Consider the following 14794-nt stretch of genomic DNA (forward strand, 5'->3'; position numbering starts at 1 on the left):
ATAACTCAAGTACAAATGGAAAAAATTGAGGAAAATTAGGATTTAAACTGCACTTTTCCAAGTAGTAGAAATCCATCCTGCCACTAGATCTAGGGACTGTGCATCTTTTACCTAGTTGGTTTAAATAAGAGTTGTCATTCTGAAATTTATGTATGAAAAAGTTCTAACAGTGCATTTCACTGTTTATAATCTGTGAATTGTACTTGAAAGCAAAATATTGGGATTATAATTAATATTTCCTTAGCTTTTGGCTAAGGAGGTCATGATGAAATGCATGATTTGTGCCAGTATAAATACATGGCTTATTATTAATTTAAATCTGTTTTTCTTGACTTTTATATATGAATATTTTAATAATTATATACTTAGTGTCTAATATCTTCCATGTATGCTTCCCCAAATTCTCATCACTTTTTTAATGCATTAAATTTGTAATGAAGAATACTTCCGTTTCAGTCAATTCAGATTGTACTACTAAGTAAAATGTTACTGATAAGAATAGTTTGTTTTATATCCTAGGAGTTTTTTTGCAAATTATTTAGCAAATCAATTTGTAAATCAGTTCTGTGATTTATTGCATCTCAGGGTGAAATCCATATGTCAGAAGAAGCAATACAGGATATCTTGGAACAGACAGAATCAGATCCTGCATTTCAAGCTCTCTTTGACTTATTTGATTATGGTAGGTTATGCTTTCCCTGTTCGAGCACTGTTGCAAACCATGGACTTTCTAAGTGTTGCTTGAAAAAGCAAAACCTAACCAAGGAGATGGATTGCATTTGCCTTGCTGTTCAGTATTTTATTCAAATATATCTTTTACCTTTCTAGCCTGGCTGGGGATAATCCTAGTAAAATATTACTGCAAAAAAATGAAGATATTTTTAAGTTATCAGTGGATTTCTAGTGAGAATCTGAATTTTGTGTGTTTTCATAATTTGGACTTTTAAATGCAAGCTTTTTATGTAAATTATGTTATTTGAAAATTGCATGCATTTAAGCTGAAACTCTTAATTCCATGTTCACATTGTTGTTTTATTTTGAAATAGGTAAGAACAAGACTAATAAGAATTTACCTCATGGTGTTTCCAGTCAGAGTGGAGTTGAAAGTACAGTTGTGGGGGAAGAAAATAATCTGAATACCCTTGAAAGCTCTTTAGAAACCGAAGAAGTTAGTAAGTGGTGTTTATTATATTCCTGTATCCATTTTGTCCTTAACAAAAATACCTGCAGATAGTTGATTCATTCTGCAATTCAGGGCTTAATATTTTAAATGTTGTTGCCACAATCCTGCAATTTACAAGGCATGGGAAACTAACAACAAACAAACCCCAAGTGAAAACTATGGAAAAATAATAGAGCAATTTTTCTGTTGTAGAGAGGTCAGAGAGACGGCAGCAGGTCAGAATGTTTTTAACACTGGATTCTTACTTGAAATCTCTGGGTTTGTCTTGTGAATCATGTTTGCACAACTAACGTTGCTTTCATTGTGTAGCACCCTTGAAAGGATCTCTAGGCATTTCAGGGTGCTGTGGCATACTGGATGAGAATCACTGCTTTAGTCCCAGGGTTGTACAGGTGTACAAGTCCATCATCCCACTTTCGTCCTTCTGAAATATGAGAGATAAAATATGCTAATGTTTTTTTTCCCCAGATATGGCTTTGTGCATCTCTAAGGTTATTGTGCTTTTTCCCAGGATAAGCTGGCCAGGCTCTGTGTTCCTCTCTAGTGCAGGAGCAATAATGCAGTTTGGAAGTGTTATGTGTCTAAATGACTGTGCTGTGCCTGTTTTGATCTGGGTTAAACCCTGGGACAATCAGGCTTGCATCAAATGAAATGTCTATTTACATTCCAGTTTTAGGTGCTATACTCTGCCCTGTCCTCTATGGGTAGCTTCTAATTGATTTAAAAGGGGGGTCAGGTGGAGAATACATTACAAAGGAGCCAAATAAAAGTAGAAAAAGTGCCCAGAAAATTTGAGTCATTTAAAAAAAAATTGGTTCAGTTCAACCGTTCGTTGACTGAGAAGTAAAATCTTTTTCTTGTTCAAGGATTACAGTGGAAACATTACTTTCAGTGAATCACTTATGAAACAGTTTGCCACTATGGTGATTGATGGTTAGTTTAAACCTATGGAATCTGATTTATGGAAATGTTGAAACAATTCAACTTGTTGTATTTCAGGGGATAATTCTACTGGGGCTCTGTCCTGTAAAGATTATCATCCAGAAGAAGCAGTGTGCACTTTGAAGAACAGCAGCAGTGATTCTGGTGATACTGGACAGAAAAGTGTAACTAGTGAACAATTACCCAGAAGTAGCAAACCAAAAAAACAGACTGAAACACTTAAAACAGTAACTGATGAACAAATTGGGGAGCTTGAGATTGCTTTTGAATCTGTGCCTGATTTGACTGAATCGAACAAAAAACAGAGTTCTGGTACCAGATGTAATGAACACTGTGTGGACTCTTACAGTAATAAAGAGGCAGCTGAATTGGTATCAGAAAGTGAAACAGCTATGGAAACTGAAAAAGACCCACAGAGTCATAATGCTCAAAATAGACCTGGTTTGGAGTATGATCATTCTGAAACTCCGCAGAGTTCTTTGCCTTCACTTGATGAAGACACAGTAACCAGTGAAAATAGAATGTACTCTGTACATGAGTGTCATTTATCACCAGATACTTCATTATCTGAAAAACTTAATAGCAAAAGTTCTCATAGGAGCCCTGGTCACAGTGTGATGCCGAAAAAAATTAATGCATCAATATCTAATCAGTCAGCAGATTCAGGTAAAAACGAACAGGATGTTTCAAAAGATATACCTATGTTGCCTGTAGTTTTACAACAGAATTCTAATCACCACTCTAGCTGTCAAGAACAGGATAAAAGGTCAGACTGTGGGGAAAACTCTATGGTGAATTTACTGGATCCAAAGAAAACAGAGTTGCAGCTTGAAGTTGTAGATACTTCTAACAAACCTTATTCAGGTGATCAGCATACGCTTAAGTCTTGCACAAAGGATTTAAATCTCCATTCAGAATCATCAAACTCTGAGAAAACACAAGTGGAAATGCAGGAGCCTTCATCTTCTACAAAAGCAGATGCTGATACTGTAACTTTTTCCTCAGGTGATGACAGTTGTGCAGAAATTTCTGTAGTATCCACTGAAAGTAATCCTGCCATAGTTGAGACATGCCGTTCTCCTCCAGGAACTGCATCTTCGACAGATGAGCCTAGCACTGAGCTCAAAAGGATTGGTGGTGTGTCTTCTAGCAGTCAACCTATGGATGTAGATCCTGCTAATATAATGTCCTTGAAAATTATCATTAGCGATGACCCATTTATTTCATCAGACAGTGAGCTGAACAGTGCAGTTAATAGCATCACTGGAGAAAATTTGCCAACAATAGTGTTATCTTCTCCAACCAAATCTCCAGCCAAAACTACAGGACCATCCAAGTGTCTGACTTCAGAAGAGATTGAACGTTCTGAAGATTCTGCTTTGGTAGAACAGAATCTTCTTGTTCTCAGACCTAAAGACCCTGTTATCAGCACTGTGGGCACAAAGAATGAAGACTGTACTGTTCTTACAGTTGCTGGTACAACTAATATTGCCAAGGATGGAGGATTTATACAGTTACTGCCTACAACAAGCACTGCTTTTGGCAATTCAAACAACCTTTATATTGCCACGTGTGTGACTGATCCAACAGTCTTGGGCACTACAGTAACTCCATCAAATGTAGTTGTATTTCCTGGCAATTCGATGCCCCTTGCTGCCCAAGCTCCAGCAGCACAACAGTTACGGACACCTCCAAGGTCAAGCAGCACATTTGCAACAAGTCAAGCTATGTCTCCCAACTTTTCACAAGGTAATTCGGCTAGAATTATTCTTGGACTGTTTCTGAGGCGTACTTACTACTTTCACTTATTTTTGCTGTCTTAGTAAAAAGCAAATTCATTTTAGATACCATTTTACCTAGCGCTTGATACGAACTAGGAATTTAACTTATAAAATGTTTGTTATTCTTTTCTTTTGCCTCTGGCAGATTATGTGATGCTGAAGAATTAAAGACTCGTCTTTCGGGGCAAAATATCGCGGTTATTAAAGTTATACGGTTAGGAAGGGACCTATTGTTTTTAAAAATATCCCCAACTGAAGCATATTTCAGAATCTGATTATCTGCTCTTAGAAGCACTTTTTCTAGTACCTAAGACAGCTGGTTCTGTTCCTTCTCTAAAAGAAAGAAAGGTAGAAGAGAACTAGTCACACTGAATGTCAAGTATGAAACAAGTAACAGACTAAAACGGAAAGAATGCATTCAAATAGAAAAATTGGTGTTATATACTCTTCTGTTTGTTTTATAAAAAGATCTTTATTTTGGCCTAACGCTATGTATGCCTGGGCTTTTATTGGTATAATTATTTCGGTAAAGGCAATTATACCAGTAAGCTTTTAAAGTAGACCAAGTATTAGAGAGGGTTATTGAAACAGGAAAGGTATATCAGAAGGGAAGGATAGATTGTTCAATATACCTAGCAAGTTGCCCAAACAAAGACAAGGGTCAACAACATGGAGAAAAATACTTATTATGCAACTGTAACTTTAGTTATTACTTTTGTAAAGCAACAGTAACTTATTAAAAGATGTACAACTTAGTGTCACGAAATAAAATTAAGTTATTCTCTGAAGATATGTTTACGATGTTGGGCTAAACTATAAAAGACAACAAAAAGTTCAGTTGAGAAAATAAGATCTAAATACAAAGTAGATGCTATCATATAAATATAGTTTTATTCCAAAAATATAAATCAAACTATGTGATCAAAAGTCAGTCTAATATGTCCAGTTTGCAAAATGCCAGTGTAGCTCCTCTGTTTAGTTAAGTTCTGTGATTGTTGTCGCCGCCGAGAACCGCGGCGCGGGGCTCGGGGCTTTAGGAGCCCTAGTCGGTGGGCGGGTACTTGTGACGCCTGGAGTGGAATCAGGCACTCAAGCGTATTGATTTAACAAATAGATTGCTTTACTTACACTGCTTGTACAGTGCAGGTCAGAAGCTTGCTTCAGTTACAGTTGCAGTCGGGCAGAAATTACAGCTTTGGTCGGTCTGCAAATGTGTCGGGGTGTTCGGGCCGGCAGTCGTCTTACGTCTCGGGTGGGGGTGTGCTAGGCCCCCTTGGGTCGGAGACGGGGAGTCCTTAGTGGTTGATCAGGCCGCTAAGTTTGCTCTAAGACACGTGTGGAGTTTGCTAGGCTCCACAGTGTACTCAGAGCTCTCCACGAGGTGTATGTGGAGTTCTCCAACTTGGGTGGAAACTGCTTCAACCTCTTATACGGCTAGCAAGCCAATCGCTGGCTGCCACGTGTGAATAATTTAGAACTGGCCAATTGTGGGACTCAAATTATAATACGAATGGCGGGAACTCTTTGCAACGAGCACCTCTCCTCTGCAGCAGAGAAATGCACCGTGCAAAGAAGCTGCAATTTGGCGGGAACTTTTTCTAGGTACGGACTATGCCTTCTGTATCAAAGTATAGAATTCTCCACTGTACTATAGGCATATGAACAATGGGTTCTGACAATTGTAAGTGGTGGGTTGTTTTTGTGGGTTTTTTTTTTTTAAACTTCATAGGTTTTAATCTTACTCTAATAAAAAATTCCCTGTTTTTTCTGACATTAAGATTATACTGATGGTGCAGTCACTTAACTGAAAAAGGAAACTTTACTTTTGAGTCAGTCACTGCTAAAATCATCTGTATAACATGCTGCTTTGTGTCAGGCAGTCAGAAGATTTCTAACCTTGTAACAGGGAACATCAATTTAAATTAACAATTTGAATCGTGTTTTAAATAATCCATTCTAATGTTTTGACTTTTTACTTTTTTCTGGCATGTTATTATTTGTTGACAGTAATTAAAGCTTGTTGTATTTAATTAAAAAAAAAAACTTCTCCAATTTGCTGGATACAGAAGAAATAAATTTATACATATGCTTCATACTTAAAGGAAGTTATAATTTGTAATAAGAGAATTGAATGGACCGTAGTCATTTTGCCTTTCAAGAATTTAGAACTAGTGGATTTCATTCACTCCCATTTTTAGATGGGAAGAGAAAAGCAGGCTTTTCTGCTTTTTCAACTCCTAGTTTCACAACCTTGAATAAGTTTCCCATTGAATTTCAGTAGTTCAGTGCTTCTTAATCTTTTTGAGGTTGCTTAACGTTTTTTTGTCCTTGCTGCGTTCACCTATGATTCTGTTATGGATAGTAAAAGTAACCCTTTTTATCACTAGAACTTCACTGTTACCTCTCCAGCAACCTAACAGATACTGTAGAACAGGGTTGTCCCACTTCTAAGCCCCTAGGTTACACCATGTGTGCCCCGCAGATATGCCCCTTCCCCTTTCATCTCCCTCCCCTCCCTATGCCTTCCACATCCAGGTGCAGCCTAGGACTTATCCTCAGCTCCCTGTACTGCTCCAACCCCTGCTCTAGAGCTATTCTGAATGTTTTTTCTTCCCCTTTCCCTTCTGCTCTCACATTCCTTTTTCTTATATACTTCTAGAGATTTGCTACATATTTCTATAGATACAGTTATCCTGATTAAAGAAACACTGCATTAGTTCAGTAAACAGCAATGAAGGAAATATTCTGTAAACTAACAGAAGAGGCTTCTGCTCTCAAAATTTGTTTCAGTAAACTCCCATTCTAGCTGCCTAGCCAGTAAGTTCTACAAATTCAGCAGTTAGTTTCTTTAAAACTTTGGCAGCATACATGTACTGCTCATTCTCATTTTTATTTAATTTAAATTATATGAATAGGTTATAAATCTTTGACTTAACAATGATTAAATTTTAAACACATTTTCTTATCATTTAAATTTTATACATTTTCTTTTAAAATTAACAGTCCCATTTTTATCAGCCCATGGCTGTAATCAAATCCTAAAGCCAGGGTTTTTTGTCAATAAGCTTTTTTTGGTTATGTTTTGTGTAGAGGCAGCAAGTTTTAGAACCTTTTTCTCCTTTAAAAAAATATTTTTTTATTCTACATAAATATATTTACTTAACTTGTAGGGTCTGCGATCATCATTGCATCTCCAGTACAGCCTGTTCTGCAAGGAATGGTAGGGATGATTCCTATATCAGTGGTAGGACAAAATGGAAATACTTTCTCAGCACCTTCCCACCAGGTAAAATGCCCTGAAACATCTGCATCTTTTTGCAGTCAAACAAAGGGGAGGGAAGCAGCTTTCATGCCAACCATAATGTGACACATGATCTTTTTTCAAGGTTCTGCACGTGCCTTTCTCAAACCCTGTGTGCAATAGAAGTGTTCCTAAACTACCTATCCCTCCCAAGGCTCAGAAGACTACAGGAGCAAGGAGCAAGTCTAACATAGGTACAGTGTTTTGTGTCTTTGAGACATGAGCTCAACACGAAGGGAGTTAAGTTGATTCTGATTATGTGGAGATTTTAAAGTAATGACTTTAGGGCATGGGCGGCTTGTGTGTGTGGCACATGGCAGACTGGGGAGGAGACAGGTCCACAATGGAATAGGGCAAACAGCAGAGCAGAGCAGGGGATGGGAGCGATGCTAGGGGTGGGTGCTCTCAAGCCCCTTGCATATACATTCAGTCTCTCTCTTTGCAGGTGACCAAAGAACTGCCTGTTTGCATGGCAGATTTAAACAACACTGGATTTATTTGATTCTTTCCACTTACCCATTTGCATTTATAAATCAAAGCTCTAGTTGTTTTAACATGACATAGTTTCATTGAAGTGGCAAGTGTGCCACTTTTTTGTAAGTATTAGAACTGTAAAAGGTATTGTGAAGTAGCTACTATATTGATGAATTGTTCTGCCACCTGAACGGGTTCTTTTAAGAAGCGGGATGTTTCTTTCTTGGACCCATTCTGAGGTGGTTTACTTTACATGTGAATAGTAATAACTGAGAGCTTCACTCTTCAGGAAAGCCAGCAAGCAGTACAGCAGAACCTCTGAGCCATCCAAGTTCTCGAATACAAAGGTTAGTATAACCACTTGCCTTGCCTTGTGCTGACTGGTGATTTCCTATTAGAACATGGGGGAAGAACTACCTCATAAACAGCAGTGAATTAACTCTCTAGGGGTCTTTTCCTTCTTTTTGGTTTCTATGAGGTCTTCAAGGGTTTTTCTTTGAATTGGAGCCTTTGCACATGCACACAGCAGGGCATGCCTGTAGGAGTGACAATGCTAGGCTAGAGCTCTCTGTTTGTTTTATGCTGTTGAGCATTGGCTGCCTTACATGCATCTATCTGACATAGCTCTGCCAACAGAACTTGGTAGTGTAGAGGGCTTTGTGCTCTCACCTGAATGAACTGAATCCACGTGTTGGTTTCATTTTGTGGTTAGAGCAAATATATGCTATACTTACAAAATAGAGAAATAGGTTTAAAAGAACTAACAGTTCCTCAAAATTAACTTTGCACAATACTAATCATGTTCTGTTCCTGATTATTTTCATTTTAGGACTGGTAATTCAGATCGAAATGTCAGTTCAGACCAGGGAAGGAAACTTGAGGAGACTTCTCTTACAGCAGTGGGAGAGACCACAAGTTCAAATTCCAAGCAGAATGAAAGTCATCGGAGAGTACTTTGCTTTGACAGTGCTTTGCCAGCTCCAGGAGGAAACACCCAGGCTCAAGCTATGAGTTCATCGCAAAAGGAAAAGAGTGAGAACAGTTTGTTTGCTGTAGATTCTCCTAGTGCTACATCTGCATCTCTTAAAATACAGCCTAGCAAAAGAGAGAAGGAGAAAACATTGCCTAGAATTTTATGTAAGCCTGAAATCAGTAGCAATAGAGGTGCAGTCGTGAAAGAAGCACAGCCTGAGAGGAAGGCTTTGGCCTCGGGAGTTGGGTTAGAGTCATTTCACAAGACAACGGCAAACAAAGAGAATGAATTAAGGAGAGACACTGATGATAAGCAGAACAATCAGGAAGTTGCAAAACTGTCCAATGGCCAACAGAACACTGGCCTTCGGAATGAGAAAACTGCTACCTCAGTACAAGATGTGAACAAAAAAACAGGCACACTGTCTAATGGCAGCAGCAAAAGTTCAGGAACTGTTTCCCAGTCTTCAAAGGAGCCAAAGCAGGACCAAGCTAAATCTTCCAGCCAAGGCCTTTGCCTGGCAAGCCCATTAACAAAGCAAGCTGTGGAAATGTTACATGACATTCAGTGGAATAGCCCTGCTAGCAAAGTGGTTGAAAACGGGGATTTACCAGTACCCCGTACACCATCAGGAGTTGGGGATAGGCATACAGATGATACCACAGACAGCATAAGGACACCAACATGTAGACGTTACAATGAAGATAGCACAACCCCTAGAATAATGGTTCCTCCAGCTACTCCAGACTTGCCAGCCTGCAGCCCAACTAGTGAAACAGGTAGTGAAAATAGTGTCAGTATGGCTGCCCATACATTGATGATTCTGTCACGGGCTGCTATTGCAAGGACTAGTACTACAACTCCCCTAAAGGACAATACTCAGCAATTCAGGTCTTTAAGAAGCACAGGAAAGAAAAGGAAGCTGGAGGACCTGAATGAGGGGGAGAGACTTTCTCGTTCTGCCAGCAGAAAAGATCTCCAGAGCTCTACAACGCCAATGAAAAAGAAGAAGATAAAGGCAAGTACAGACACTTACTTTTTTTATCTGAATATTGCCAGTATTTTCTGTCCAGTATAGATCTAGGATCTAGCTGCGAGCCCAAAACTCAAACATCCCCTAATGCAAATTTCTTAGTACCAGTGACATCCTTTTGAACCCATCTGCTTCTCATCATGACTAATTCTTAAGAGTCAGGGGCTGTCCTCACCTGTGCAGGAGCACCCACCCTTCACTTTACTGGAGCTTGTAGTGCTGCAAGGTCACGTTAGTGTCTTAGGCTAGGAACAAACACATAAACCAGTTTAAGTGATCAGAAACTGGTTTAAAGCTGTAACAACAGATATTCAGTGCACATAAACCAATTTGAAAATGGCTGACCAGTTTGAGATAAACCTGATTGAATGTAGTATCAGATTTAACTGATTTGGGTCAAACCGGCTTATTCAGTGTCAGTCCCAGACTCCTTGCTGGCTTAAGATAAATCAGACTCCCACAGCATCCCAACATGCTCTCTGGGCTGGGCTGGGCTGGGCTCTGTTCCACAGCAGGGCTGGCCCCTCCCCTCTGCTGCTTGGCTGCAGCTCTGGCAGAGATTGGGTTGCTTTCTCCCTCCCCGCCACTCCCCTCTGCCTTGCTGAGAAGGTGTGTATGTATTAGCTAGCAGACCACATGCTGGCTACCGTCCGTACTGAATCAACAGGTAATGTCTGTGATGAACACAGAGTTAGGGGTGAACACTGTTACCAGTTCTCTGCTGGGGTAATCAGAACATCCTGTGGAGCCTGGCCACGCCCCCCTCAGCTTGGTGCTGTGGAAAGGGGACGGAGGGCTGCTCTAGCACCCCTCCGGTTTCTAGCCTGAGCCACTGCAGGCATGTGCCTGCATGTCTGTGATGTCTGTGCAGTTACAAATCAGCTCAGCCTAGTAGCCAGGTTAGACTAACCTGCAGAGGTTGAAACAATTCAGGCTCAGGCTTTTTGAATGTCTGTCCCTAGCCGTAGAAACTTACTCATTGCAAAAAAAATGAACCACTTGCATTTTAAACCAGCACTGGGCAGGCCTGGGGTTCAGTCTTTCCTTATGTCCACAAGGCATTGCAACTAAAAATCACATGTAATTTGAAATGTTACCTTGGATGTTAGATACAGTGGTGAATTGCAAAGACGTTTACTTGAGATTAAAAAGTAGTCTATAGATTATAATATAAAGCACATCTGTTTTTTGTAATTTGGAATATTAAGCCGTAAAACACTTTTTACCCAGAGGCGGCCCATTGTGATGAGCTTAATCCATGTGTTGTGAATGTAGGAACTTGGATCATACAAACAAAGGGATGTGTCTGAAAGCAGTGAGGCAATACATCTATTTCTGTCTCCTAGTTCTTGACTTATGCTGCATGTCTGCTACTCGGAACATACAATGAAAATACTTCCATACAGTAATCCTGTGCAAGCATGGCTTGTTTTCTGAATAAGCCTCATGTCTATTTCCATGGTAATGCAGATGGGAAAACATAAAGCAAGATCCATGATGTTTGCAAACCTCTTCTTCGCCTTCATATTCTTTGGCTTCGGTTTTAATGTGAGCCATTTTTTTCCTCCTGACAGAAAAAGAAGCTTCCAAATTCTTTTCCAGCTGGAATGGATGTGGACAAGTTCTTGTTATCTCTGCATTATGATGAATAAAGCTGAACTGTGACTGTATAAAACTGGGTGCTGCCATGCAAAGGTTTTGTGTGGGAAGAGAAACAAATTCTAAATGGTGAGCTGCACTTTCAGTGCACTGAAGTTTCACTTTATAGCAAAATCATGCTGTTTCTGAAACAGATTGCTAATTTGTAAATAGAAGTGGGCTGGTATTATTTGAGAAAGCACTTGCAGAAGCATAGAGCCATTGAATTTAAGAACTGTACAGGTAAGACTTGTTTGTGAAATGTAAATATTGTATAAATGTACTGTAAAAAGAGTTGTAAACTACCAGATGTTCTTAGTTTCCCAGAACACCAGATGTTGTCTGTTCTACAGAATTCTCTACATACCTGGCTAAACTGCTTAGTCACTTGGTGGTGGGGGGGAGATCAGGAATCTGCAGGGTGATGATTCTGGAGCTTAGAATTTTTTTAAGACTTGGAACTGCTGAATTTAAACAAGACAATTGGGATGGGAGCTAGGACATTCCAGATCTAGATAATCTCTCACCACTTGGTAAATTTCTATTCCTCTGTGCAGACCACTCCAAACAATAAGGCTTTTTGAAAACTGCATTGCTGTTTAGAAAGCTATTGCCAGATGAAAAAGAGGCAAAAACAGACACTTTTTTTGCAGCTTGTACTATGAGCCATGCAAGTCATCTTGATTTATCTCACCGAAAAATAATATTTCGAAATTTTGAACAGGCAATATCGATTTAGCCACTATCCAGGGTAAAATATTTATTTTCAAATGCAGGACTCACCCCCTAGGATGATTCTTGAGAGTGCAAAAATATTTAAAATAATAATATAGCCAGGCTGAATCTAAATACTTTCTAATGGGGAAGTTATTTTTCAACTTATACTTTACATTGCATTCTTCACGTATATTTTCAGCCACACATGCAAATACCATAGTATCTGCTTTTGTTTTTTTTACATTTAATCAGAATAAATGTAGATCCTGCTGTTAAACTACTCTTGGGTTAGTTACCATATGGAGTAGTCTGGGTTTGGGCACTGGGGAGGGGGGGGGGACTTCCATATGCTGATCCTGAACTTTGGCATCAGTTGGTGTGAATGCAGTTTAACAAACTAAGTCTTGTGATCCCTGCTCTGATGGTATACACCAGGGATGCTCAACTGCCAGCCTGTGGGCCAGATATGGCCTGCAGAGCCATGTGATCCAGCCCACAGGAATCCCTGTGGCTCAGGAAACTCTGGTGACTGGGGAGTACTGGTATCTCTCTGCAGCTGGATCCAGCCCCATGGGCCAGTGCTGCACTGGCAGGATCAGCTGGGTCTACCCCCACTCATCTGGATCAGGCTGGGCTGCTCCTCATCTCCTTCTCCCCCACCCCCCTTCTGCACCCAGATTGAGGCCAGGCTGGAGCCGCGCCACTCCACTCCGAGCCACCCTTTTCCCCCTACCTCCCTCTTTCATCCCATGCTCAGGGCAGGTGGCATTCCTCCCCTCCACCTCTACCTGCAAGTCTGGATTGGGGCTGGATTGCTTCCTGTCCCCTCCCTTCCCTCCTCTGCCCTTGTTTGAGGCCAGGGTGCTTCCCCCACTTCCAGATCAGGGCCTGGCAACTCCTGGCCCCACTAGGCAGCTGGATTACTGATGGGCTGGGCATCTCACCCTAGTGGCCAGATCAGGTCCCTGCCACACTGGCCCTGGGTGCCAGATCAAGCTTACCAGCTGGATCCAGCCCACAGACAAGACCTGTTCCCTCTGCCCATCTAGCCCAAGGGGCAAAAAAGTTGGGCACAGCTTTGGGTATTGTAGACCCCAATAGTTCTGCTTTTCTTCACAGGCACTGTGGCATGTTTTTTCATCTGTTCTCACACTGTTGAATTCTTAAACAATGTATTAGTTGACTTTTTCTTGTTGTAAGAGATCTGTACAGGGACAGGGCAATGTTTCAAATAGCATACAAGGATTCCTAAGGAACAAAATATTATGCAGTAGCTGTTTATATTAAACCCATTCAATAAATTAATACTGCATAGCATTTAAGGCTTGAATAAATATTGTTTAAATCCAGTTTTGTGTATCAAATGTAGTGTTTTGTAGAGGGCTCATTTTACCCACTTCTTGTAGAAATGCATTTATCAGTCACATGTTGCATGAATGGTGTGAAACATGAATGTTGAGGTCTATTTTTAATAACTACTGCCAACTATTAGAGCATGAAATTTAAGTGGCACAGCTGATGTTTTAATGTGCAGTCTTTTTTTTTGGAAAACGCTATTTCTTCCACGCTTAGACACTTTTCTATTACTGATTAACACCCTCTCCTCCTTCCTTATGTTGCACAAAAACCATTATGGTCTTTTTTCCTGGAAAATATAGCAGATAATGCTGTGTTGGAGAAACAGAGACAAGCTTGTGTTTAAGGAAAAATCTCTACTATTATGCTCATTTTTCCCCTGCTTCATGTTCAAGTCTTGAACCAATTTAATAAACCAAGTCTTGTGATCCCTGCTCCAGACAGTGTAGACCAGGGATGTTCAACTCCTGGCTCAAGCTTTAATAATTAAGGTTGTAAGCAACATTGTTTTAAGATTGGTGTACAGGCTTTTTTCAGAAATATGCTATAAAAACTATGAGTAGGTAACAACTGCTTTAAGCTAAAAAAATAACATTTGTAACTACTTGTGAAGCTAGTTTAAGCTACAGTTATCTACTGCAGCCTCTGCCTGTGTATTCTGGTTTGGATATTACAGGTAAGAGCTATTTTTAGGGGGGAAAATGTAAGTTAATTTTTTCTCCTTTGCTTTCATTCTTTTGGGAGGAACAGAAATAAGCCCCCCTACAGTATATTGTGAAGGTCAGAATTCAAAGCAGCTGTAAAGAAAGTGGTAGACATCAGGAATTAAGTGTTGCTGTATAATTGTCTGAGTGTGATGCAGCTGGCCACCTGCACTACTAGTTCCCTAAAAAGTTGCTAGGTAAATTGACAGCCCTGGGATAAAGGATCCTTTCCTTCTGAGATTTGATCAAAGATGTGGACTGGATCTGGCCCTTGGTGCTACCTGTGGAGCTCAGGCTAGTCTGCACATCACATGGAGCCTGAGTGTGATACCTCTGCTCTCCCCTGGTAACTGTCTTCACAGTTTGTTTTTTAGTAAGCTGAAATATTACCACACAGATTGGGTACTTCAGCAACAGCTTTTCTTACAGGGGTACATCTTCTAGAAGTCCAAGGTCTTAAAAACTTGTGTAATATGCATACAAACCCTTGAGAATTTAAACTGGATGCTAAGGCCTGTTTCATTAGTATGAATAGCACAAATATATGTGCTTTTAGCAATTCTTTCTTTTAAAAAAAATCTTCCAGGTATCTTGGAGTTTTCCGCTCATGCAGCACAGTAGAGTGGGACACTTAATGATGTCTTGCCACCAGAATCAGGCTGCACAGATTTAGTGGTTCTCCTGCCTATACA

General features: G+C 40.1%; 1 protein-coding gene across 3 annotated transcripts in view; it reads left to right on the top strand.

Annotated features, from left to right (window-relative positions):
* The window catches only part of LOC102568925 (protein NPAT), a 48393-nt gene extending 35002 nt beyond the window's left edge, over nt 1-13391 (top strand). For all 3 annotated transcript variants that reach the window (XM_059720871.1, XM_006262469.4, XM_059720877.1), the window contains exons 11-18: nt 586-682; nt 1047-1172; nt 2183-3874; nt 7077-7192; nt 7293-7401; nt 7971-8028; nt 8511-9672; nt 11262-13391. In XM_059720871.1, the coding sequence (XP_059576854.1) occupies nt 586-682; nt 1047-1172; nt 2183-3874; nt 7077-7192; nt 7293-7401; nt 7971-8028; nt 8511-9672; nt 11262-11339 (3438 nt within the window). In that variant the 3' untranslated portion in view covers nt 11340-13391. The remainder of the gene's footprint in view (nt 1-585; nt 683-1046; nt 1173-2182; nt 3875-7076; nt 7193-7292; nt 7402-7970; nt 8029-8510; nt 9673-11261) is intronic.
* The last annotated feature ends 1403 nt before the right edge of the window (nt 13392-14794 follow it).

The sequence above is a fragment of the Alligator mississippiensis genome, chromosome 1, assembly GCF_030867095.1.
Source record: "Alligator mississippiensis isolate rAllMis1 chromosome 1, rAllMis1, whole genome shotgun sequence".
Classification (NCBI taxonomy): Eukaryota; Metazoa; Chordata; order Crocodylia; family Alligatoridae; genus Alligator; species Alligator mississippiensis.